Here is a 27,259-nt window from a genome sequence, read left to right as displayed (position 1 = left end):
GCTGTTAGATGTTGTTGATTTTTACCCACAATAGGTAAAACAGCAGAGCACTAAGGAATGAGCACACACTCCAGTTACAGTGTAGGTAGCAGAGGATGGTTCGGATATTGCAGCTATTTAAAGAAAACACATGGAGATCCTTGTATGACTAAACATTTATTGGTTAAATACACTTAGATAGGAAAGACCTATCTCTAATCTAAAGGACTACATAGTGGATAGGTAAGGAGAGAGAGAGATGTTACCATCTGCTCTCTAGGAGGAAAGGAAGGATTGTGACTCAGCACAGGAAGTGCTGCAGAGTCAGTTCAGGGGTCATAGAGTAGGGACAGATAGGGAGACCCTGACTCACTGTCTCTGCTCCCAATGCCCCTAGTGGTCATTAGGACAGTTGGTGCAAAAGGTCAATGCACTGGAACTTCATCTCCAAGTGAAGGGATGGAGTCCAGAGTCCAGAAAAGTTGGGGAAAGAGCCCGCAGGAATGACATTAGCTGCAGAAGTCGGCTGCAAAGGGAGAGCAAGAGTTTCCGCTGCCTGCAGCCACTCCCTCGGATCTCAAGGGCGGTGTAAGAGGTCAGTGCTGCAGGGAACTTTGCATGTCTTTTTACATGCACACTGACCCTGTGCCCAACCCAGGAGGCTCTTACTGATTGTGGAGCACTTTGGATCAAGAGGAAGGTAAGAGGAAAGCAGCCGCTCATGTGGGGAGGGGTGATCCAGTCTCCTGGCAGCTTTTTCTGCAGTGAAAGATGTCCCAGAACTGCTGTGAGGAGCAGCCAGCAGTCTCAACTTGTGGTGCAGGCGGAGAACATAGGAACATAGGAAGTTGCCATATACTGAATCAGACCATTGGTCTATCTAGTTCAGTATTGTCTTCACAGACTGGCAGTGGCTTCTCCAAGGTTGCAGGCAGGCATCTCTCTCAGCCCTATCTTGGAGATGCTGCCAGGGAGGGAACTTGGAACCTTCTGCTCTTCCAGAATGGTTCCATCCCGAGGGGGATCTCTTCCAGTGTTCAAACTTCTAGTCTCCCTTTCATGTGCAACCAGGGCAGACCCTGCTTATCTAGGGGGACAAGTCATGCTTGCTACCACAAGACCAGCTCTCCAGGAGGAGCTCTTTCCTCCCAAGCCCAGATTCTCCCCACTCTCAGCAACCAGCGGGTGTTGACCTATGGAAAGGGGGAAGTTTGTCCTTGAAAATAATATTTAACTAATAATTCTTCCCTTTCTCTTCCTGTTTGCAAGGAGACAAAAGGGCCAGTTCAGACGATTCTTTTAAACGGGTGTTTAGTATGTCTTTGGTTTTTTATACCCACTTGGAAAACAGATTCCCCTGGACAGAACCACGTGGATAGAGTGTATTCTTCTAATGACGTATCTGGAATCCTACTGTACCTCCCTAGATGTCGGCCTATTCCTCCCCTCTCTCTCAATGGTTCCCAGGCTTCCTCTGTTGTATTTCCTGCTCCAACCACATCATCTTCCCATAGACAGAAGTCCATAAAATGATTGTCATGCACAAGGGTCAGCTATTGAGCAGCAATGCATCTCCGAAGCAGAACTGAACACTTTGGCTCCTTTGCAGTCTATGGAGACATGTTTACCTGTCTCCTGGCTTAAAGTCCACAAATTAAATGGACATGTTTGGAAATCTCAGGGTGCACCCCAGGTATACATCTTAGTAAATGGGCTTGCAAATTGCAAGCATTCTTACAAATCCCAGCCACTTCTCTCTCTCTCTCTCTCTCTCTCTCTCTCTCTCTCTCTCTCTCTCTCTCTCTCTCTCTCTCTCTCTCTTTCTCCCCCAACCCCGTTGGAAGTAATTCCTCAGAGCAATTCCTCAGAGCAATCTTACAGGTCCCTCGTAGTCTTCCAAATACTGTCCTAAGATATGAAGCAGGTGTCACTAAGCTGGAAATGAGACATTAAACATAAAAACTCAGAAAATAACCAATGTTATATTTACAAATATGCATATAATTAATTGTAGTTCATATCTCAATGGGTGTGCCATATATCATCCAACAATTCTAATATAGGCATGAGGATAAATAAGCATGAGGATTACCTGCACCACCCAGGTAAGTAGCTTATTTTGTCTCCCACCGTCCCTGCCCAACCGCCCCTTATAGTGCCAAACTGGCTCTCCCGAACCGGGCTCCATTTGGGTCGATCATGGACTGAATCTGACCCGGTTTGGTCTGCGCTGAAACCTCCGACCCGGCAGCAGTTCTAGGCAAACTGATTTGGCTCAAGCAGTTCATTCACACCCCTACTCCACTTCTAGTCTTAGGAGAGAGGGAGAAAAAACCCTCTCTATCCAGCCTCCCCACACCATCCTCTTAGTTGCCCTCTCCTGAACCTTCTCCAGTTCTATAATGTCCTTTTTGAGATATGGTGACCAGAACAGTACACAGTTCTCCCAATGTGGCTGCACCAGAGTTTTGTATTAGGGCATTATGATATTAGCACTTTTATCTTCAATCCCCTTCCTAATGATTCCAAACATGGAATTGCCTTTTTCTCTGCTGCCACTCAGTGAATTGACTCTTTCTAAGATCTGCTCTCCACAACACCAGGATCTCTCTCCTGAGCAGTCACCAACAGCTCAGACCCCATCAGTATATATGTGAAGTTGTGAGGTTTTTTGGCCCCAGTGATATAATTGATTAATTTATAAAACTAATCTAGTCATGCTGAAAGGTTTAAAACACACAATATGATAAAAAGTTAAGAAGGAATTTCCTCCCCAGCTGAAACTGTTACTTAAGTAGGAACAAAGTACAATTAAGTTTACACAGGAAATGAAATGAGAAGATACTGTTATAATGTATTAAAGAGATTACTTGCCTATGTGATCTGTAATGTATAAAAATCTGTTGTAAATGATGATCAGGGTTCTGGAATTTGGGCACTAGCCGGCCAGAACCTTTGCTTCTGCAGAGCAAATAAAGCCTTTTAAAACTTCTCTGCTGGTGATGTTCTTTGGCTCACTGACCCAGTAAAAGAACTATTTGGATGGTATAGCAAATTGGTGCCATGACTCGGATTGGGGCCACGTTCCTTACACGAGCGTAGGCAACCCCCACTGGGTGGAAAGGCCCCCGATGATGGACAGACTAACCAGCCCAGCCGGCACCTCACCTTTGTTGAGAAGTGGGCAAGGCTCTACCGTCGCGCGGGGACCTTCCACAACCAGGGGCCAGAAATCGGAGAACTAAGGCAGGAAAGCGGTGTAAAGCGCGCTGAGGGGAAGGATGCTCCGGAGCGGGTAAGTAGATTTAAATGAGAGGGGTTGAAGTCCCCAGGGGTGGGTTAAAGTCCCAAATAACTAAACTACTTACCAGAAAAGGATGGGAACTGCTCAGAGCAAGAAAAAGGGAAAAGACTGTACTCCGTTACAATGTGTATTAAGGAACTGGATATTCCTAACGGGAGGAGATCCCCTTAGGAAAAAGAAAATAATTAATTTCTGTCAAAATTGTTGGCTTTATTACCAATTAGAATAATTGTTGGCTTTATTACCAATTAGAATAATTTATTACCAATTAGTCCCAGATTATAGTTTATGGGTTAAAGTCCCAAATAACTAAACTACTTACCAGAAAAGGATGGGAACTGCTCAGAGCAAGAAAAAGGGAAAAGACTGTACTCCGTTACAATGTGTATTAAGGAACTAGATATTCCTAACGGGAGGAGATCCCCTTAGGAAAAAGAAAATAATTAATTTCTGTCAAAATTGTTGGCTTTATTACCAATTAGAAAGCGGGGCCATATGGGCCCCCTGCAGATCAATCGATTATCAAACCATACTGCAGTTATTATTGTTTTGTACCTGGGAAGGAAAATTTGAGGAACATCAATAAGCGCAAGCGTTTATGGAGCTCTGGTCTAGGGATGAAATCCTTAAAAGTTGTGGGTTGAAGAAGACACAGGCTGCTCCTCCTGTCTTCGTAGGGCTAGCAAATCTGAAAGCCAACCCCCCCACCCTATGTACACCCTTGTGATCAAATGGATCCCCTTCCCGTCCCCAGTGTACCACCTGCCGCCCAGGCCTCCCCGACACCCTCACCTCCCCTAGTCCTGTGGGTAACAAGAGGGATGGGGGCGGGCATTGGTTGTGGGCCGTGCGGCTTAGAGGACATGGGACACAGGGAGGGGGAGGGCATAGGTTCTGGTTGTTCACAGAGGAAACAAGATGAATGGGGCGAAGATGAGGAAGAGGGCAGAAGCCAGTCTTCAGAGAAAGAGGAGGACACTTAATTTTTCTGAACATGAATATGCTGGTGGTTTTAGGAGTTTGTGGGCAAAACTTGAAATGTGTAAACAATGTGGTTTAACTCCTACGGGATTAATGATGTCTGTTGATGAAATGGGTGCCCGATTGATATCAAGTGGGAAGGCATCCACCCTGGTGGCTCAATTTAAATTGGCTTCCAGAAAGAGGTTAACCCCCTCAGCTCCACCTCCACCATTTGGAGGTGAGGGGGAAGATTTGCAGAGAAAGGGAAAGGGGAGAAAATGAGAGGAGAAAAAGGGAAAGGTGATAGAGAAAGGGGAAGAGATTGAAGAAGTAGTAGTACTTTGGGAGGTCCAGACGCCCTCCAAAATTCAGTTTGATACAAAGGATACTAGAGTGGTGCTTCAGAAAGTACAGAGAAAGGATGATAAGCAAGCACAGAGAAAGGAAAGTGAGTGCCAAGGCATTTCCAGTGAGAGAAGTGACTTTTGAAGGAGGAAATGTGGCTTATGTACATGTTCCCTTTACTAGTATAGATATCATGGATACCCCCAACACCATATTCTGCCCAAGGTGCTTTATTATTGCAGTTTATATATGATCTGTTTTTGGCTACAGTGGATAAAAAAGGCCAGTGAGCACTTAACTGTTTTTATTTTGACCCATTTGGCACAAACAGGTTTTAAAAGCCTCAAAACCGAAGGCTCAGTGGGTCAAATCTGAAGTAAATATATGGGACTCCTGTTGTCAAAACATGCTAAGACTTTATTGCCAGAGAGGGTGCATACGATTGTGGGAATGAGGCAACCCACTACTGTTAAGGAGTTTGCTCTTTCCTTGGCATGGTTGGTTTTTGTAGACAATGGATTCCTGCTTTTAGCCAAATAGCTCAAGTAGCTTGTATGATTTAACTACGCAATCCCACAATCTGTCTTGGACAGAAGAGGCCTGAGATGCTTGGGGAAACTTGAAATCTTTATTAGTTTCTGCACCTGCACTAGCATTTCCAATCTATGAGAACCCTTTTACTTGTTTGTAAAAGAGGACAAAGGATATATGGCTGAAGTTGTGACCCAATATTTGGGTCCAGCATCACGACCAGTAGCCTACCTTTCTGGAAGATTGGAAAGAAAAAGGACCACCATGTTTCTTCCTATTGTGGCTAAATATAAAAAGTGTAATTCCTGCATTTTAACCATAGTATGTGGGTCTTGGGGAGAATTGGAGCCTTTTCCTCACCCCCTGCGTCAGTAAAATCTCTTGGGAACCCAACCCAGTCAACCTTTTAGTTAGATGCCAACCAGTCAGAGGAATAGCTAGTGGAGAACTCCAGTTTGCAACCTATTGGAATTCATTGAACTTTTATCAAGAGATTTAAAGTATATTTCACCATAAAGATTATATATATGATAACTAGCGGCAGGAAATAGTTTAATACTGTGCCATGTGTGTTATGTTTGTAACGTCTTAGTACATTCTCTTATGGGAAGGTTGGGTGAATTTGGTGGATGGAGTTGTTTGGAAACACTTTCATGAGGAAGCAAAAGGGAGCTTTTATGCTCTGAAGATGGGTAACACCTTGGTCATATACTGAATGATTCTTCTGTAAATGATTGTGCTTTTCTTAAAGTTGAAATAGGGCAAATTAACCCTTGATTCATAGTAATAGTAGAAAAATAGGAAAGGATTCTAAGGTCCAAATGTTGTAATTCAGCTGAACCCCTTTAAATTGATCTCTTGTTTATTTTGGGTTTTTGTATTGTCTTATCAGATGTCATTAGTCTATTCAGTTATTGATAAAGTAATGAGAAAGAGGGGAACTGTAGCACCTTCCCAGTCCCACACCCACCTTTTGTACAGGAGGGGCTCTTAGATTCCCCCCCTACAGTTAACCTTGCTTAAGATTTTTTTTTTAAATGTTATGAAGGGATGTCAGTAAATTGTGGGAGGAAAGAAAGAAAGAAAGAAAGAAAGAAAGAAAGAAAGAAAGGAAGGTTTTAAGCTGAATGGATAAAAAGAGTTGTAAACACAAGCTGATATAATGTGTTGTAAATACTAGAGGTTTTTATGTCTTTGTAATATTTTTGCTACCATGTACACTGAGAGCCACTATAAAATGGTCTAAGGCTTAAATTTAAAATTTTCCTCACAGACAGCCTTGCTTTGCCTCCGCAAAGAACTTTTGAAATCTAGATGCCACTCCTGTAGCCAGTTATACCAAGTGGCAGGGAGTTCCCAAGTACCGGTTTGCATTCACCTGAAGGTCTTCTCAGCTTAAAAGGATCTAGCTTTCTGTATGCAGCTGTTAAACCCATACTGTTTTCACAGCTCCTGATTAGAGACTTGATAATAACTTGTGTTTATCACAGGCTTCACCCCTCTGCAAGATTATGGACAATTTTTCTGATAACATATTTTACCACAGAAGCCTGTTTGTTTCATGAGACACTAGGCCTCGTGAAAGAGATTTCAATCCTATTTCTACAAGGTATATTAATTTTGCCTGGAGGCAATGACTGTTTCCTTTTATATAGGTTTTTATAAGGATACTAGTATGTGTAAGCCCGTTGTAATAACGGGCTCTAGTGGGGGGGGTTGGATGGTATAGGATTAGGATTACCATTTTATGGAAGAACTTTTCCCTCCCCACGCTCGAGGCTGGCGGGCATAGCGAGGTGGTGGAATGTTCCCGTGCCGCTGTTGTTGCTGTTGACGCTGCTGCCGCCGCCGGCTCAGGCTCAGGCCAGAAGCGGCAGCTCTTTTCGGGGCTCAGCGTGGCCGAAGGAGGCGCAGCCAGTCCGGCAGCGCATCCTCCTACTCTCCCTCTACTGGCGGTGGGCAAAGCAGGGCAACGGCAACCGCCATGGAGGCGTTGTCATCGTCCGCAGAGTTGGGGGCATTATGGCCGCTTCCTCCGCCGCCTCTGCCTTCTTCAGCCTCCCCCGCTGTCTCCTCTGGCCGAGGGGGCGGCGGAGCCGCCCCCTCGGCCGGCTTGCCCGGCGGCGGCGGCGGCGGCTTCTCCTCGGCCTGCCGCCGCTCCTCCCACCCGGCCAACATGGCTGCCTGGTCCCTTTGTCCGTTTCTGCCTCGGCCGTCCTGCGCATGCGCTCCGCGCATGCCCAGAACGACCATCGGAGGCACGGACACACGCTTGGTGTCCATCCACGGACGGACACCAAGCCTTTTATTATAGAGGATTGTTGACGGAGAGTTGGATCACTACCTAAACGTGGCTTAGATGGGGACAGTGAAAATCCCGAAAGCCAGGTGTCACTGACAAATCACCCTTTTATGGAAAATGAAGTCAGGTACACTGGATGGAGACTGATTGCCCTGACAGAAGTCTGTAAGTATGCTGGTACAGCGTGGTGTAGTGGTTAGAGTGCTGTACTAGGACAGGGAAAACCCGAGTCCAGTTCCTCATTCAACCATGACCAGAGGCGTAACTGGGGGAAACGGCGCCCAGGGCAAGCTCTGCCTCTGAAATTGCGCCCCCCCACATCCTAACCCTATACCTGCGGTCCTGCGCCCTGGCCGGTGGCCCGACGGAATCGTTGTGTGCCCCCCGATGGCTTGTGGGGAGGGGAGTGAGCGTGGCGGCGGCAGGCGGCGGCGGATTGCCGAGTACAGAGCGACGCCGAGGCCTGCCGTCTGGCCCGGCGTCGCTTCCCAACTGCGAAGAGTTGGTGATGTTCTTTGGCTCGCTGACCCAGTAAAAGAACCATTTGGATGGTATAGCACCAGTGTGCATCAATTTACACTTGCTTACACTGAACCACATTTGCCATTTTGATGCCAACTCTCCCAGTTTGGAGAGATCCTTTAGGACCTAAATAAAGTCAATTAATAGATAGACAAGAAGAGAGTGAAGGGGGGTTGACTAGGATTGGAGAGACCAGAGTTCAAATCCTTCCCCAAGCAGCCATGAAGCTCAGGGGATGACTTTGGGCCAGTCACTTTCTCTCATCCAAACCACCATACACACAAAACCACAGAGCACATGAATTCCTTCAGCAATGCTACAGAGTCAATCAGAAGATCACTGCATACAATCCTGTTGCATACATGTACACCAGAGAGAAATCAGGGATGCCCTTCCTTAGCAAGAAGAGCAACATGCAATGGTGCCCAAGTAGAACAAAGACACAATTCGTGCAGATATATCAAATGTCAGCATTGGAAGGGACTTTGGAGGCCTTCTAGTCCAACCCCTGCTCTGGGCTACAGTACCCCTCACTCAAAAACTCCCGGACCAACACACAAAAGATAGAAACATCGATGTCTTTTTTGCAGGTAGGTTCCAGACCTCACCCAGACTACCAAAAAAGAAATCCCAAACCCAAATGCATTAGTTTCCCAGACTTAGACTTAGATTCTTTATTTTGGCTATTGACCAGATAAAAGGAAAATAACTTGCAGTAATTTCCAATTAAACATTCAATTAAATGATAGCATCCAATTAAATGATAAAGTCTTTATTGGTTTTATGAACAATATATAACAAAACTTGGCCACACTGCAAGAGACCGTTTCTTTAAAATTTAAAGAATAAAATAATCTAAATATATCAAATTCATCAGTGATATAACCATGAAAGCCAGTCTTGTCTGGGTGGTGCACGACGCCAAATAATACACACACACACACAGGGAAAAGCTTATGGGATGTTTACTGCTAGCAAGTAAGGCTTTCGGGGCGCACCCAAATTGAGAGCGAAGACCCCCAGTTACAGGTAAGTATTTATACACAGAGCGTAGCTTAGTCATCTACCATGGTGTAACAAAAGTCTTAGAAGGAATGCAAAGCCTATCATCAGTGCAGCTCCACCTTTGTTTACATCAGAACAAGACAACTGACCATCCCTTAACTTGTATCAGTTTCCCAACATCTGCTCGTCTATTGTTCATTGCCCCTTCCCTTATCTTCTTAGAGGTGTTATATGGGCCCCTTGTCTATGTTTCTCTTAGCAAGAGCAAGATACCAACAGCTGAAGCAGATTAACTCCTTAAGAGGTAAAGGCTACCTCCCTGGGCAGAGAGGGCTGGGGGGAATTAACCCCTTAGTTTCCAGTGTGGAAGAGGCATAGAAAGTTATGGGACTTCATATTAAGATGGCTGTGCTGTGGTTCCCTAGGCCTTAGTTTTAGGTTAGACTGCCCTCCCAATGTGGATGGTTTGCATGGGTATATCATCAGTGTAGCCAGGAAAATTCTTTAACAAAGGGGAAATGAAATTGAAATGAATATCCTTGTAAAAAGCACAATAAAGTGGTTTCTATGTCACCCGAGCCACATGGGCAAAAGCCAGCTGAGTAAGGTCTCTTTTTGAACTTCCCCTCTAGAACTGCAGTGGGGAGTGCATTAAGGCAGGCAAGAGTCATAGCTCTCCTCAATTTTGCTACTGATAAGTTGTTTAAATATTCAGCAGGCCTAGCATTTAAAGGCTGATTGCCTATATACAACCCTCTCGGTAACTTTGCTATTTCATCTCGCAATTCTATATCTAAGACCCGCTGTTTGATGACCCGTGTGGCTTGGTCATACCCCAGCCTGATGAGCTCTTCCTGGGGGAGACCGTGAAGTTGGGACTTGGATTTTAGCGCCACCTTCCATTTCGAGGTGCAGCTATCTGCCAATGTTAAAGGAGCCAAGCCCACCTGGGAAAAGTTTGACTTCAGCCAGAATACAATCATGCGCAGCCAATGTCTCAATTCTAACACAAATGCAAAAGGGGCCGGCCACATGTGTCATGGGTGGCGCCGCCACTGGTGCCACTGCTCGCTGCTGCTTCTCTCCCCCACAAAGGCCCCCCCAAGCACTCTTCCCCCTGCTTTACCAAGCCACTGGCTCAGCGTCAACTCAGTTTGGGCCTCCGCAGATGTGCAGTGGCCAGAACTGAGTCTCCACCAAGCTGGACACCCTGAAAAGGAGTGGGGACCTTGCTTGGGGCCACACCAGGAGAACGAATGGCAGCGAGCTGTGGAGCCAGCAGCCACGCCACCTGGGTAAGCAACTTTTCCCCTCTCTTCCCTGGCTGTCCCTTACGTTTTGAAAGGCCCCAGACATTCCAGGAATTCCGGGTTTGTTTAATGAGCAGAGGCCAAGCCGTACAAATATGTTAAATAAATAAATATTTAATAAACCAGAGATCTTTCTATGAAACAAATGGCCAGGAAATTTAGGATGGACAAAAGGAAGTACTTTTTCACACAGTACGTCTATGGAATCCTCCTAACCCCTTGACAAATTCATTAGGACACCCACCCACACCACCCACTTGTGCTGGAGGAAAGGAGATGGGTGTTTATGAAGTGTATCTTTTGATTGTTTCTTTTCAGCTGCCATCTAATATTTTAGGAGGGCTGTGAGAGCAAAAGGATGTCTTTGTTCCCCCTCCCTAATCATTATAGAATGATTAGATATTGTTCAATATTGGTTTGTATGCGGAAAGTATGTATTGCTGACTTACATAGCTTGCATATTTATTCATTCATTGTTAAATTTGTTAATGACCTTTCATTAAAATAATCTTAAGGCAGTTTACAAAACATTTTAAACAATATAAAACCATAAAAACTGCACAGTAAGAATTAAGATGGAATAAAAAATACAAATAAAAAATACAAATCTAATTACAACTTTAAAAAACTTTTTTGGGGGGGGGATTATATGATCTCAATGTCAGTTGGCTAAGGGGCAGAAAAAGCCCCTTGCGTGCTCTTGCTGTTTCCCCCGTTAGAAACCCAGCTATCTGCAGCCCCCTGGTTTGCATAAATGACATATAACCATATAAACAATGGGATAAATTGATTACAATCATGTTCTTATGGTGTATACATGATATAATGTACAGGGCCGTCCCAAGGCGTGTTTGGGGCTGAGAGCGAATCAGCATGTGTGGGGCCTCCTTAACATTTCCTATGATTACAGAATCATATTGATTGATGACTTACAGTGTTAATAGTGTGAGTAACTGAGTGAGGTTTTTGGACATGCCAAACCAGCTTGGGCTTATAGTGCATTTTTAAAGGCGGGGGTGGGGGGGGGAGAAAAACAAAAATACAACACATGTCCCTTACTTCACAGTTCTCACTCACACCTTCTGGATTGCAAACCAAATTGAGCATAGCATGGTGTAGTGATTAGAGTGCTGGACTAGGACCAGGAAGACCCGAGTTAAATCTCCATTCAGCCATGAGACTTGCTGGGTGACTCTGGGCCACAAGGGTGTAGCAAGGTTGGAGTGGGCCCAGAGACAAGATTTTAAAATGCCCCCCCCCGAAGTAAAATGTATGTATGTATGTATGTCTCCTATGTGCTGCAATAGAACATCATCCTAATTTTTTTAAATTTTTTTTAAAGGTTTTGTAACTTGTGGACAATGCAAGTCATTTAATGGTATTGGAGAAAGACGTGCTGTTCTGGTAGCTCCAGGTCTTAACACTCACACCAGTTGGGGAGGATGAATACAACTGAAGGAAGCCCAGGCGGGTGTGCGGCTGGGGGAGTCAGTCATGTGACTTTCCTCTGGGGGGTCCCCCAAAGCAGTGGGCCCCCAAACAACTGTCTCCCCTTGCCCTATTATAGTTACGCCCCTGCTGGGCCAGTCACTTCTCTCTCAGCCTAACCTACTTCACAGGGTTGTTGTCTGAAGAAACTTAAGTATGTACTCTGGGCTCCTTGGAGGAAGAGTGGGATATAAAATGTAAAATAAATAAAAATAAAAATAAATAAAAGTATTGTTTGTTTCAGAAGTTTTTGTAATTTTTTGCCATGAAACAAGCCACTTATAGGACTCTTGATTTTAAAATAAGATTTAAACCCAATAATTTGACCAATCTACTTCAAATTAAATGTACCTTACGCTTGTACCCTGCTCTATATCTCGATCAATACCAAGTCATTACCAGGTGATCTAAAGAATGGGCCAGAAAGGAGGGTGTCTTAGCCTTTTTTTATGAAGGCAAAGGGCAAATTCCGCCATATGGGGCTAGTATGATGGTCTAAGTGTGGCTTCAGTTACAAACATTTTTGTAATTTTACAAACCTGTTGGAGCTCAGTGCAGGACTGGAATTAAGGACCTGTGTGTGCAAACAGCAGTGCCTCTGCTGCAACCCCACACAATCACAGCTCCTCACCTGCTCATAAGGGAACCTGACAGATGCAGTTAGCAAAGCTGCACAGCTGATTAGGCTTGCGCATCTTCCCGCAGCATGAAATGTTTTCAGCCCCTGTCCAGTTGCCTAACTCTCTGTGCTGTGAGTAAACACACCTCTAACAGCTGAACCTGAGTCCAAGAAATATGTTGGGGTAGTGCAATCTGACAGGGACAGTGGAAACCGACAGCCTCATGCATCGGAGATGAGGAACCATCAGAAAAGCCCACCTGGTTGAAATCTATGGAGTTGGTGGAATAAGAGAGGGTGCTGAACATGTACAGTCCTTCTGAAAAGAACACCCATTGGAGTTGAAAAGGGACGGGGGAGGGGGAACTGCTGGGTCCCAGCCCAGGAGTGGAAGCATGGTCCCTGGAAACTGATTGGAGCCCAGTGCAGGACCGGAACTCAGGACCTGTGTGTGCAAACAGCAGTGCCTCTGCTGCAACCCCACACAAGAGAGTTCTTCACCTGCTCATAAGGGAACGTGACAGATGCAGTTAGCAAAGCTGCACAGTTGATTAGGCTTGCGCATATTCCCTCAGCATGAAATGTTTTCATCCCCTCTCCAAATCACTAAACACTTCTACTGTGAGTAAACGCACCTTAAATAGAGAACTTATTGAACTTATGTTCAATAAATATTTGGGGGGTAGTGATATGTTAGTGGCAGTTAGCAAAGCTGCACAATTGATTAAGTTTGCCCATGTTCCCTCAGCACGAAACGTTCTCAGACAATGTCCAGAGTACAAAATGTCACCAATGTTAATAACAAGACCTCCAAGAGCTGAATATGTGTCCAATAAGTTCTGCTGGGTTCACAGACAATCACTTGCAAGCTTGTGGACTACACAAGTCTATTTACTAATTCAAGGGTAAGAGTTTCTGACAGGTTTCAAAGAAACTGAGCATGCTCGCTTCTTGCCAGTTCTCCAGGTTTGGATGCACTATTGTAGTCTTTCTTCTTTTATGTTTCAGAGTCTGTTTGTTGCAAAATTGCACATGCAACCACATCTGATGTTTTTCTGCAAAACCTGGATTGCCTTTCTTTGAGATTTGAAGCAGGAATGAAAATGTGAGCTGGGTTTTGGGCAGAAAACGAAAAGGAGCTTCATTTGACCATAGTGAGCATGCTCCAAGGCTTATGAGCATGCTCAGATGCACAGGCAAGGGTTTCTTGAGGCTGGAGTAGGGCAAACCACCAGCGCTGTCGCTACAGGGGCTTGAGCTGCGGAAGTGGGCTGTGAAAGAAGAGCGAGAGTGTCCGTCCCCTGCAGCTGCTCCCTTGGATCTGGAGGGCGGTGCAAGGCTCAACAGCAGCGCTGCAGGAAACCTTGCACGTCCTTTGTCACGCACACTGACCCTGCGCCTGCGCCCAGCCCGGGAGCCTCGTTACTGCTCGCGGAGCGCTTTGCATCAAGAGGAAGGTAAGAGGGGAGCTAGCTGGCGCGGGGCGGGGGTGGGAGGTTGCAAGAAGGGAAGGGTGACCCAGTCTCCCTGCAGCTGCTCCTGCAGTGAAAAGTGTCTCAGCACTGCCGGGACCACCACCACCACCAGCAGCAGGATCATCCAGCTGTGCGGCAGGGGGAGAAAGAGGCCAGAGGGGCTTGCAAGAAAGAGCTCTCCTCTCCCCGTCGCTCTCCGCAGCCGGCGAGTCTTGAGCCAGGGAAAGGGGAAAGTTTCTCCTTGCAGATAATTATTCACCTTTATTGTTTATTATTCACGTTTTATATCCGGCTCTTCCTCCAAGGAGCCCAGAGCGGTGTACTACATACGTGAGTGGCTCCTCACACCAACAGTAAGCTTGAACGAATCCTTCTTTCCTTCCTCCTCCTCTCTGCAAGGAGGAGACAAAGCGGTCAGTTCAGAGGATTCTTTTAAACGGGTATTGATTTTCTACCCCCTTGGAGCACAGATTCCGAGGGACAGACCCACGTGGGCAGAGTGTATTCTTGCAATGAGATATCTGGAATCCTCCTGGACCTCCCCTCCCCAGAGGATGGCCCATCCCTTCCATCCTTCTCTATGGTTCCCAGGCTTCCTCTGTTGTATTTGCTGCTCCAAACACAGCACCTTCCCCTAGACAGAAGTCCATAAAGTTATAGAGTCATGCACAGTGATCAGCTGTTGAGAAGCAATGCTTTCCCCAGGCAGAACTGTACACTTTGGCTCCTTTGTCTGCTATGGAAACCTGCTTACCTGCCTGCTAGCTTGAAGCCCAACAATTAAATGGGCATTTTTGGAGATTGCACTCCAAGTATATATCTATGAGACCAGGGGCTTGTAGTTGGGAAGCATGCCTCCCAACCTCTTTTCTCTCTCTCTGCAACTCTAACCCCTCCTACCTCTATAAGGTTTCATGCTCCAAGCTTTTCAGTGGAAGTGTTCTGCACATTTCTGGGAAAGTAATGCATTTTGGTATGGGATTTATTTTATTATTATGCTATTTTCACACAATCTACCAGATGTTATTGACTGGATTTGGTACTTTAATTATCGGGCCCTGTCAAAGGGTCTAGGATAACGAAAGAAAAATTAAAGATAGCGTCGTAGTATTCGTGCTGTCCTGACTAGTGTGGCCTTCTGTAGCTGATGTGTTGTAATCTTATCGATGCCCATGCTGTCAAGATGATGTTCAAGTTCTTCTGGTACTGCACCAAGGGCACCAGCAACTATTGGCACCACTACTGTTTTCTTTTTCCAGAGCCGCTCAATTTCAGTCTGAAGGTCCTTGTATTTAGTTGTTTTCTCCAGTTGTTTTTCGCCAACTCGTCTCTCCCCTGGGATTGCAATATCAATTATCAGAACCCGATTCTTCTCAGAACCCGATTGCCTCCTCATTTTCTGTGACCTTCTCAATTGGATGATGCTACCAATTCTTGCTTGCTGGCAATTTGTAATTCTTACAAAGGTTCCAGTGGGTCATCACAGCAACTGTATTGTGTCTTTCTTTATAACCAGTCTGTGTGATTTTCTTACAACAACATATAAGGTGCTCAACCGTCTCATCCGCTTCCTTGCATAACCGACACTTTGTGTCTTTCTGGGTCTCATCCAAGAATAATAATAATAAAATACCTGTAGCCAAAAATTGGTGGGACCATAAAATTTAAAAAGCTGTAGAAAATGAAGATGCAAAAATATTATGGGACTTCCGACTACAAACAGACAAACATCTGCCACACAATACACCAGATATACAGTGAGGGAAATAAGTATTTGATCCCCTGCTGATTTTGTCCGTTTGCCCTCTGACACAGAAATGACCAGGCTATAATTGGAATGGTAGGTTTATTGTAGCTGTGAGAGACAGAATAACAACAAACAAACCCTCAAAAGCCCAGTGCCCAAAAGTCAGTGATGGATTTGCATTGTAGTGAGGGAAATAAGTATTCGATCCCCTATCAACCAGCAAGATTTCAGGCTCCCAGGTGTCTTTTCATTATATGTAGGTAACGAGCTGAGATGAGGAACACCCTCTGTAAGGGAGTGCTCCTAATCCCAGCTTGTTACAGTACCTGTATAAAAGACACTTGTCCATAGAAGCAAGCAATCACTCAGCTTCCAAACTCACCACCATGCCCAAGACCAAAGAGCTGTCGAAGGATGTCAGGGACAAGGTTGTAGACCTGCACAAGGCTGGACTGGGCTACAAGACTATCGCCAAGCAGCTTGGTGAGAAGGTGACTACAGTTGACACGATAACTCGCAATGGAAGAAACACAAAATAACTGTCAGTCTCCCTCAGTCTGGGGCTCCATGCAAGATCTCACCTCGTGGAGTTGCAATGATCATGAGAACGGTGACAAAGCAGCCCAGAACTACACGGGGGGAACTTGTCAATGATCTCAGGGCAGCTGGAACCATAGTCACCAAGAAAACAATTGGTAACGCACTACGCCGTGAAGGACTGAAATCTTGCAGTGCCCGCAAGGTCCCCCTGCTCAAGGCAGCACATGTACAGGCCCGTCTGCAGTTTGCCAATGCACATCTGAATGATCCAGAGGAGAACTGGGCGCGAAAGTGTTGTGGCCGTGTGTGGAGGAGGAGGAATGCTGCCTATGAGCCCAAGAACACCATCCCCACCGTCAAACATGGAGGTGGGCACATTATGCTTTGGGGGTGTTTTTCTGCTAAGGGGACAGGACACCTTCACCGCATCGAAGGGACGATGGACGGGACCATGTACCGTCAGATCTTGGGTGAGCACCTCCTTCCCTCAGCCAGGGCATTGAGAATGGGTCGTGGATGGGTATTCCAGCATGACAGTGACCCAAAACACACAGCCAAGGCAACAAAGGAGTGGCTCAAGAAGAAGCACATGAAGGTCCTGGAGTGGCCCAGCCAGTCTCCAGACCTTAATCCCATAGAAAATCTGTGGAGGGAGCTGAAGGTTCAGGTTGGCAAACATCAGCCTCGAAACCTTTCTGACTTGGAGAGGATCTGCGAAGAGGAGTGGGACAACATCCCTCCTGGGTTGTGTGGAAACCTGGTGGCCAACTACAAAAATGTCTGACCTCTATGATTGCCAACAAGGGTTTTGCCACCAAGTACTAAGACATCTTTTGTGAAGGGATCGAATACTTATTTCCCTCACTACAATGCAAATCCATCGCTGACTTTTGGGCACTGGGCTTTTGAGGGTTTGTTTGTTGTTACTCTGTCTCTCACAGCTACAATGAACCTACCATTCCAATTATAGCCTGGTCATTTCTGTGTCAGAGGGCAAACGGACAAAATCAGCAGGGGATCAAATACTTATTTCCCTCACTGTAACTGTAGTCGAGAAGAAAGAAAAAACAAGTCAAAATAATTGACAGAACAATACCAGGTGACAGTAGAACAGAAGAAAGAGAAATAGAAAAAATTAATCACAAAATATAAAGATCTTTAAATCCAAATTGAAAGGTTGTGGCAGAAGAAGACCAAAATAATCCCAGTGGTAATTGGTGCCCTAGATGCAATTCCAAAACACCTTGAAGAGCACCTCAACACCATAGGGGCCACAGAAATCACCATCAGCCAGTTACAAAAAGCAACTTTACTGGGAACAGCCTATATTTTGCAATGATATCTATAATAATAACAACAATTTTGATAATAAAATTCAGCCATCCCAGGTCCTTGGGAAGGACTCGATGTCTGGATAAAACAAACCAGTCCATGACACCTGTCTGACTATTCTTTCATACAGCTTGATGGGTAAAACTGCCCCTTTCCCCCCATCAGAGCAAAAAGCAAAAATTCATGTTAGGAACATAGGAAACTGCCATATACTTGGTCTATCTAGCTCAGTATTGTCTTCACAGACTGGCAGCGGCTTCTCCAAGGTTGCAGACAGTAATCTCTCTCAGTCCTATCTTGGAGAAGCCAGGGAGGGAACTTGAAACCTTCTGCTCTTCCCAGAGCGGCTTCATCCCCTGAGGGGAATATCTTGCAGTACTCTCACATCAAGTCTCCCATTCATATGCAACCAGGGCAGACCCTGCTTAGCTATGGGGACAAGTCATGCTTGCCAACACAAGACCAGCTCTCCTCTCCTAAACACTTGTGTTTCCGCCCGGTTTTGAACCGGGGACCTTTCGCGTGTTAGGCGAACGTGATAACCACTACACTACAGAAACTTGATGTTTGACACACACAAATATTTTTTCCATTTTTTTTGTACCAGAAAGTGGGTGAAACTTGTAAGCAGCACTTCCGCCCGTGTCAGAGATTAAAACAACTCTCTCACAGCACCTCAGGCAGGGAGAGAAAGTTGTGCCAAAAGTATGCCTCACTTGCATGGCTAGTTGACAATAATGATTTCTTAATGCGTAACCCGCGTAGAGTATCTGCACACTTGCACTTGATTGCTCATGTCACCCCCTGCCACAGGCCCCCTCCCCTGAGAGATCTCCCCACCCTCACCTGAGCCATACTCCTCCTCCTTCTCCTCCACCCCGTTGCTTCCATCCCCCTCACCCCTCTTGTTCGTGGTTACAGCATTGATGGCATTTATTGGCCAAGCTGATGTACCCTATTCCCAGAGATCTCCCTACCCTCACCTAAGCCCCGCTCCTGCTCCTCCCCAAAGGAGCAGCAGCAGCAGTAGTTGACCAGGCGCTTCCTTGCTGCCTCTGCCATGGCCACTCATTCCCATTAGGCTGGTGACAGGCCTGAGCCCATCCCTTGCCTGCCTGCCTGCCTGCCTCCCTCTGCCAATGGCCTTGGTAGCCCCAAACGGCAGCAGTGGTTGACTGGGCCCTTCTTTGCTGCCAGTAGGCACCACCATGGCCACTCATTCCCCTCAGGACAGGCTCAGACCCATCCCTTGCCCTTCTTTATTTCTCCCTTCTCCCTCCCACTCTTCTCCACTTGCTCTTCCCCTCTGTCTTTCTTCTCTTCCCTTCTCTCTCTCCCTATTACTGAGTTAACAGATCTTTTTCTTCTTGTTTCCTCATCTAATTCACACAGTGGCATCATCCTTCTCCTGAATGGGCTGTTTCCTCCCTCATGACCCACTAACCTTGATAGACAGATAGATAGATATAGATTCCTCTTCTCTACAATCAGAAACATTTTCTGACCAGTAAGAGCTGCATTCCAACTAACCTTAACCATCACAGGCTCCTCTTCCCTATCTGCATATGGAATCTCCACTGCCCAATGACCATGGTGCTTCCGCTCGCAAATTCTGAGGAGAGAGAGCTGCCACGCACGAGATTAGCCATGGACACACCTTAGAGAACTATATATATACACACACATACACTAGCGAGCTGTTCTCCGGGCTGCCACTTCTCCTCCCTTGGCCATCCCCGTCGCTAATCATCAGCGCACTCGTGAACTCTTGCACGAGCTGCCATGCATGGGATTAGCGACAGTTACGTCTAGGAGAATTAAAGATATAGATAGATAGATTATAATTCTTTACATTATATACTCTGTGGTTAAGGGGGAAATACACCACTTTACAGTTCAGGCGATCAACTAATCACATGATAATGACTAATGCCACATTTGAAATCCTTCAGTACACCTAGTATTTAAATCCAGGGTTGAGAATACATGGTTTTCCATTCATGTGATCATTTGTACTTGGGTAGAGCAATCATGTGTTGAAAGTCTCATCGGAACTGGCCCAAAGATTTTTAGAAAGGAAGAGGGGAAATAGTGCATTATCTCAGGTAGCAGATAGCTCTGTTGGAGCGAAAAAAGATGTTGGGAATCTTTAGCCTGGAGAAGAGAAGACTAAGGAGAGACGGAATAGCCATCTTCAAAGATCTGAAGGGGGTATCTGATAGATGGAGTGAACTTGTTCTCTGTTGCTCCTGAGGGTTGGATTGGAACCAGTGGAGAGAAATTGCCAAGAAGCAGATTTAGGCTCAGCATTGGGAATAATGTGCTAACTGTAAGAGCTGCTGGACACTGGAACAGCCTGCTATGCACCATGGTGGGCTTCCCTTCCCTGCAGGTTTACAAACAAAAACAAGCATCTGTCAGGGAGACTGTGGACCAAGGCAGTGGGTTAGACTACAGGTGAAACTCGGAAAATTAGAATATCGTGCAAAAGTCCATTAATTTCAGAAATGCAAATTAAAAGGTGAAACTGATATATGAGACAGACGCATTACATGCAAAGCGAGATAAGTCAAGCCTTAATTTGTTATAATTGTGATGATCATGGCGTACAGCTCATGAAAACCCCAAATCCACAATCCCAGAAAATTAGAATATTACATGGAACCAAGAAGACAAGGATTGAAGAATAGAACAATATCGGACCTCTGAAAAGTATACAGTGTACTGTGTTTGATTGGCCAGCAAACTCGCCTGACCTGACCCCATAGAGAATCTATGGGGCATTGCCAAGAGAAGGATGAGAGACATGAGACCAAACAATGCAGAATTGCTGAAGGCTGCTAATGAAGCATCCTGGTCTTCCATAACACCTCAGCAGTGCCACAGGCTGATAGCATCCATGCCACGCCGCATTGAGGCAGTAATTGCTGCAAAAGGGGCCCAAACCAAGTACTGAATACATATGCATGCTTATACTTTTCAGAGGTCCAATATTGTTCTATTCTTCAATCCTTGTCTTCTTGGTTCCATGTAATATTCTAATTTTCTGGGATTGTGGATTTGGGGTTTTCATGAGCTGTATGCCATGATCATCACAATGATAACAAATTAAGGCTTGACTTATCTCGCTTTGCATGTAATGCGTCTGTCTCATAGATCAGTTTCACCTTTTAATTTGCATTACTGAAATTGATGGACTTTTGCACGATATTCTAATTTTCCGAGTTTCACCTGTAGATGACCTCCAAGTTGTCCCTTCCAACTCGGACATTCTATAAATCTGTGTGAATTGTGTATTTGTTTTATTTGGGTATAATTGCATGTTTCTCTTCTTGCTAAAGAAAGGCATCCACGATTTCTCTCTGGTGTAGTTGAATGCAACAGGATTGCATGCAGTGATTTTATGACTGATTCTGTAGCCTTGTTGAAAGAATTCATGTGGGGTCTGTGTGGGTGTGGTAGGCTAGGACAAGAGAAGGTTTACTAGCCCAAAGTCGTCATCTGAGTGAAAGGATGTTTTTGTCTCCCTGGCCTAGGCGAATATGATCTTGGATCAAGCTAGGACTCTTCCTGCCACATCCACCCAAGTCTCAGTAACAGGGAGTAGTCTGGCTTTCTTATTTTTCTGCTCATGTTGGAATTTGTTTATTCTTAATTTTCCCCATTATCCAAAATTTTAGCTATGGGTTTATTGGATTCTGACCAGCTGCTTGCCCACTGCCCAGAAAATGAAGCACACCCCACAGAAATCAAGTCAACTTTTTATTTGGGTCGCAGTCTCCACAAGTATCCACTGCTTTCCCACAAAAGTTTCAAAGTTTTCCAAAGCAGTTTGCATAGATAAAGAACCAAAAAATTAATAAGATGGATCCCTTTACCCAAAGAGTGTGGCTGGTGTTGGTCCCTCCTGGCCATGCAGCCCTGGAGGAGCTTGCCCCGGCCAGGGAGCATCTGCCTGGCCCCTACAGGATAGCAGTGCACTGTCACTTGAAGATGACGAATCACCACAGGATTGGGGGGGGGCAATTCTTGTGAGATCTCGACCTGATTTGACACGAGATTTGCTATAGAAATCACTGAAAGGGAAAGTCCCCAAAGGGCTCACAAACTAAAGAGAAACAGAAGGTAGACACCAGCAACAGCCACTGGAGGGATGCTGTGCTGGGGTTGGAAAGGGGAAAATCTTGAGAGAGGCACGAGCTGGTGGGGTGCGGAGTGGAATTAAGGAGCCGGTGAGGAGTTCCTTACCTGCTAGACGCCTGCTCCCAAACCAACCATGCAGGGCTGCAGTTCTGTTCCCTGCAGCCTACGCATGGTGTCAGTACACACATGTCTCGTGTGGCTGCATGCAAAATATGGAGCAATGCCATTAGGAGGTTGTCTGTCCTTATCTCCAGGGACAGAGTGCCAAGAGGGCCCAAGGCGACAGGGACGGGTGTCGGCCAGGGAGAGATGGAGGAAGGGCAGCCAACAGGCGGAGACTCAGCTCCAGTGAAGGAGGAGTTGATACCTGATGGGTCTGAAGGGGAGGCAGGCAAGGATAGCATCTGAGCAGGAGGAGGGAGAAGGGGAAGAGGCTTTGCTAACAGCTGGAAGGGGTAAGAGCCAGGTAAGCATGCCTCTGGAAGGCCAGCGTGGTGTAGTGGTTAGAGTGATGGACTAGGACCAGAGAGACCTGAGTTCAAATCCCCATTCAGCCATCATACTAGCTGGGTGACTCTGGGCCAGTCACTTCTCTCTCAGCCTAACCTACTTCACAGGATTGTTGTGAGGAGAAACTTAAGGATGTAGTACACCACTCTGGGTTCCTTGGAAGAAGAGCAGGATATCAAATGTGAATCATCATCATCATAATCAATTCCATGTAATAAAGAAGGGTGTTGGCCCTGTAACGGGGTGGGCAACATAAGGAGCCGGCCAGGGATGAGAAGGAAGCTGGTGGAGAGTGTCAGGGCCCCTGGAGAGGGCAGGCCCAAGGAATGAACTGCCTGGGACAGAGGAGGCACAGGGTGATGCCCAACTCTCCTCCCTGTTCCTGCCTTGAGGCCGGTTCCGATAAGCCTAGCCAGGCTGGGTAGAGGAGGCAGGAACGTGTAGCCGGACAGAGGTGTAATAGCCAAAGAGAAGGGGAAAGATTTTCTTGCAACTTGAGTGTCTTCTTCCATGATGTCACTCATTCCACAGAAGATCATCATTCATTCATTCATTCATTCATTCATTCAATTTCTATACTGCCCTTCCAAAAAATGGCTCAGGGCTGTTTACATAGAGACATAATAAATAAATAAGATGGTACCCTGTCCCCAAAGGGCTCACAAAAGAAACATCAGATAGACGCCAGCAACAGTCACTGGAGGGATGCTGTGCTGCGGGTGGATAGGGCCAGTTACTCTCCCCCTGCTCAATAAAGAGAATCACCACGTTAAAAGGTGCCTCTTTGCCAAGTTAGCAGGGGTTATGCGGCAGCTAATATGTATATTTATTTATTTATTTGACAGATCTGTATACTTTCCCCTCCTTCCCGGCCCTCCCATGTGATCGGATCCAGAGTAAGGAGGACTGGACTTCTGCCTGGAGTCAGGTCCAAGAGTGTATGTGTGTGAGAAAAAGTTGCATCTAGAGTGGAATATAATAATGTATTATCATCAATCAGTGTGCTTATACAATATGGCAGGCTACTATATCTTCTTCCCGATAGCAAGTGTACTGCCATATCTCAAGGAATCGCCTTGTCCAGCTGGTGAAGTGAGCCACCATTTCTTCAGTCCTGGCCATAGAGATTCCATCAAATATGGAGCAATGCCATTAGGAGGTGTAATAACCAAAGAAAAGGGGAAAGATTTCCGTGATGTCACTCATTCCACTTAAAATCATCACCCTAAAACATAAACGAAGGACAAATAATGTCAAAGGAAAAGATTATGTTAGTATTCACATCCCCTCTTACTGATTACTCCCAGTAGCAATTTGATTACTCAAAACATGATTTAGTCAAAAGAATGTTAATTTCATTGTTTGGCAAGTGAGAGTTAGAGATCACTTTCTTTATTCCCAAAGAAGCATCTTCAGCCCATAGAATCCAGATTTCTGTTAGATTTTTCTCATCCTCATCATCGGTGATGATGTCTTGTTGCAAAAAGCTTGCCATGTTAGGCCATTTTGAAACACGTTGTACCTTAAGCCACCATGTAACTGGAGGCTGATGATGGATTGGAGGCTCCATATTGATGCTGCCATATTAGAACTTCACATCCCATCTTCCTGGTGCTGGCCACGCCCCCTACCTCAACCTGCCTCTGGTGTGGCAGTCAGGTGTGCTGCCAGCTGTCTCTTATTCCTGGGCTGCCCTAAAGCCCCTACCCTGCTGCCATTCACATTAACCGCTCCCGACTTCCAGCATTTTGCATAGCACCTCCTTTCGGGTGGAAACTTCTAGCCAACTAATTCCATATCCAACTTGGATGAATGCTTCACCTAATACAAAATAAGAGGGTCTAAAGCCAGTTCTGTTTGCAATATCTTTTCAATTCTTTATTTAATTTGATTCCAAGGGCTTTTACAAATTATTTATTGGTTTGTTTATCATCTTTCTGTAACACCTGATATATACATCTTTAGGCAGTGTAAAAAAACTAATATAAAAACAAAATAAAAGAGTTAAAATCCACACACAAAATAAAATAAGCTCTCAGTTCAAAACACAAAGGTTTGATATTTTCAATTAAAAAGCCTGAGAAGACAGGTACGTCTTGAGGGCCTTCTTGAAAACAGACAGAGAAGGGCCGCTTCTTTGGACGGAAAGCATATTTCAAAGTCCTGGGGCAACTGCAGAGAAGGCCCGGTCCCAAGTTGATACTAAATGAGCCATCGGCAAATGTAACCAGACCTCCCCAGACAATTTTAATAGGCGATAGGGGTTTATGAAAAAGAAGGCACTCTCTTAAATACCCTGGAAACAAGCTATTAAGCGCTTTATAGGTCATAACCAGCACTTTGTACTTTTGCACGGAAGCCTATTGGGAGCCAGTGCAGTTCTTTCAAAAATGGTCCTATATGGTCCCTTTGGGCTGTTCCAGAGACCAATCTGGGTACTGCATTCAATACCAATTGCTGTTTCTGCACTATGTACAGAGGTAGCCCCATGTAGAGTGCATTACAGCAGTCATTACTAGGGCTTATCAGCATGTTACCATAAATGTTTGAAGGTCATTTACCTCCAGAAATGGCTGTAATCACATAGTCATCAAATATAGAGGTGGTGAACTTCCAACCTCTTCTTTGTGTTTTCTCTCTTCCCTGCAGCACATGACAATAGGAAGATGAAAAATGGGGGGAAACCCAGCAGAGTATTGTTAGAAGGTGACAGACATATAAAGAGAAACCAGAAGAGAATAAAACCTGGAGCAGAAGGGAAGAGCAGGAATGGATCACCTGCTTCTCAGCATGACATCCAAAACGTCATGAATCAAGGAAGACGGAAAAGCCTGTGCCCGCCTCATAGGAAAGGCTTGAGTCTTGAACCAAACTTTGAACCTCAGTTGGAAATGTACACAGAGAAGAAGGTGTGTGAGAGCTTGGAGTGTGGAAATGGCTTCAGCAGGGGTGGAGCTCTTACTCTGCACTATAGAACCTGCAATGGGGAGAAAACACATAAATGCTCTGTGTATAGAAAGAGCTTCAGCAGTAGTAGAAAACTTACATTACACCAAAGAAGCCACACTGGGGAGAAACCATATGAATGCTTGGAGTGTGGGAAGAGCTTCAGCCAGAGTGGACATCTTATATTACACCAAAGAACCCACACAGGAGAGAAACCACACATATGTCCGGAGTGTGGAAAGAGCTTCAACTGTATTGGAAATCTTACATTACGCCATAGAACCCACACTGGGGAGAAACCATATAAATGTTTTGACTGTGGGAAGAGCTTCAGCAGTAGTGGACAACTTACTGTACACCATAGAACCCACACTGGGGAGAAACCACATAAATGTTTGGAGTGTGGGAAGAGCTTCAGCCGGAGTGCACATCTTACATTACACCACAGAAGCCACACTAGGGACAAACCACACACATGTCTCGAGTGTGGAAAGAGCTTCAACAGTAGCAGAGATCTTACTGTACACCATAGAACCCACACTGGGGAGAAACCACATAAATGTCTGGAGTGTGGAAAGAGCTTTAGCAGTAGTAGACAACTTACTGTACACCGTAGAACCCACACTGGGGAGAAACCACATAAATGTTTGGAGTGTGGGAAGAGCTTCAGCCGGAGTGCATGTCTTAAACGACATCATAGAACCCACACTGGGGAGAAACCATATAAATGCTTCGAGTGCGGAAAGAGGTTCAGCCAGAGTGGAGATCTTACATTACACCATAGAAGCCACACAGGGGAGAAACCACATAAATGTTTGGAGTGTGGGAAGAGCTTCAGCCGGAGTGCACAGCTTAAACGACATCATAGAACCCACACTGGGGAGAAATGATATGAATGCTTGGAGTGTAGAAGAGCTTCAGCCAGAGTGAAGTTCTAAAAATCAATCATAGAACCCACACTGGGGAGAAATCACATGCAGGCGTGGCCCATGAAAGTGCCTCCGTGGGTTTGGTGGGCAGCTTCTTAATGTGTAAACGGAGCTGGTTCTCCATGCTGCCCAGCAGCTCCCACGGCGGGGAATCGCCTCAGCAACTCACCTGGCTGCTGGCGGGGGCTCATCTCCATGGGAGCCAGGTGAGTGGTGGAGGTAATTCCCCACCGCAGGGGCTGCTGGGCGGCACAGAGCACCGGCTCCGTTTACACTTAAATAAGCCACCCCCTGCCCGCCCCCCGGAGGCTCTCTCACGGGCTGCGCCTGACCACATGAATGCTTTGAGTGTGGGAAGAGCTTTAGCAGGAATGACACTCTTAGTTTTCATCTTAGAACTCATACTGGATAGAAATCACATAAATCCTTGAAATTTGGACAGAAGTTCAGCAGGAGCGAATCTCTTACTAGGCATCATAGAATTCACACTGGGGAGAACCCTTTAATTTCCTTTGTGGCAAGATCTTCAGCTGGAATGAAGAACTTATACATCATAGAAACCATGCTTGCAGTATGGAAAGAACTTCAGGAGAAAGAAATGCCTTACTGCACATGCGCAAACTCATGCATTGTATAAATCGTACACATGAAACTTCAGACAAGCCTGGGAATCTTCCTCGTTTGTGTGAAATATGAAACCTCATAAGATTTCCTCTTCTGATTCAATTTCCTTTTCCCTTCGTTGCTTTTGAAATGTCTTGGGAACTTGTATTGGCAGATGTGTTTTTGTGTCCTGTTATGTACAAATCTGCATAATTGGTTCAAATTAATTAATGAATATTACTGTTTCACATTCTTTGCTTTCTTTTCGTTGACTGTGAAAACACTAATGTGTGGGTCTCTACAGTGTGGACCCTGGGTGCCATAGTCTAAATTGCCTTGTCCAAGAGGAGATTTTAATGCAAGTTTCTCTCCCTACCTAAGAACAGTCTTGATGGATCAGGCACTGACCCATCCAGTCCAGCATCCTGTTTCATGCAGTAGCCCACCAGATGCCTTTGGGGAGCCCTCATGCAAGAGGCATGTGCGTGCCCTCTCTTCTGCTGTTGCTATCCTGCAACTGGGATTCAGAGGCATCGTTCCTCTGAGGCTGGTGGTGGCCCATAGCCATCAGCCTAGTAACCATTGATAGACCTAGTCCTCCATGAATCTGTCTAAGCCTCTTCTAAAGCCATCCAAACTGGTGGCCATCACCACAACCCATTGCAA

General features: G+C 45.7%; 1 protein-coding gene and 1 non-coding gene across 6 annotated transcripts; one reads left to right on the top strand and one right to left on the bottom strand.

The window, feature by feature from the left end:
• Positions 1-13,552: 13,552 nt before the first annotated feature.
• Positions 13,553-26,841, top strand: LOC128351460 (zinc finger protein 239-like). 5 transcript variants are annotated; one of them, XM_053311032.1, is made up of 3 exons: positions 13,553-13,825; positions 22,961-23,011; positions 24,765-26,841. In XM_053311032.1, exon 3 carries the CDS (start codon positions 24,782-24,784, stop codon positions 25,949-25,951), a length of 1,170 nt encoding a protein of 389 aa, XP_053167007.1. In that variant the 5' UTR covers positions 13,553-13,825; positions 22,961-23,011; positions 24,765-24,781; the 3' UTR covers positions 25,952-26,841. The 5 variants fall into 5 exon arrangements, with proteins under 5 accessions (XP_053167007.1, XP_053167004.1, XP_053167005.1 ...); XM_053311029.1 differs by having other exon boundaries at positions 22,961-23,053; XM_053311031.1 differs by lacking the exon at positions 13,553-13,825 and adding an exon at positions 13,867-14,196 and having other exon boundaries at positions 22,961-23,053.
• TRNAV-AAC (transfer RNA valine (anticodon AAC)) lies at positions 17,950-18,022 on the bottom strand. The gene has a single exon. It is a non-coding gene; the product is annotated as a tRNA-Val (tRNA).
• Positions 26,842-27,259: the final 418 nt, after the last annotated feature.

This window comes from Hemicordylus capensis, chromosome 3, assembly GCF_027244095.1.
Source record: "Hemicordylus capensis ecotype Gifberg chromosome 3, rHemCap1.1.pri, whole genome shotgun sequence".
NCBI lineage: Eukaryota > Metazoa > Chordata > Lepidosauria > Squamata > Cordylidae > Hemicordylus > Hemicordylus capensis.
This window is presented reverse-complemented; position numbering and strand designations above follow the sequence as displayed.

What these genes read in the sequence shown, in the direction of transcription:
- LOC128351460 (XM_053311030.1), top strand. Translation starts at nt 24,782, where the DNA reads ATGAAAAATGGGGGGAAACCCAGCAGAGTATTGTTAGAAGGTGACAGA.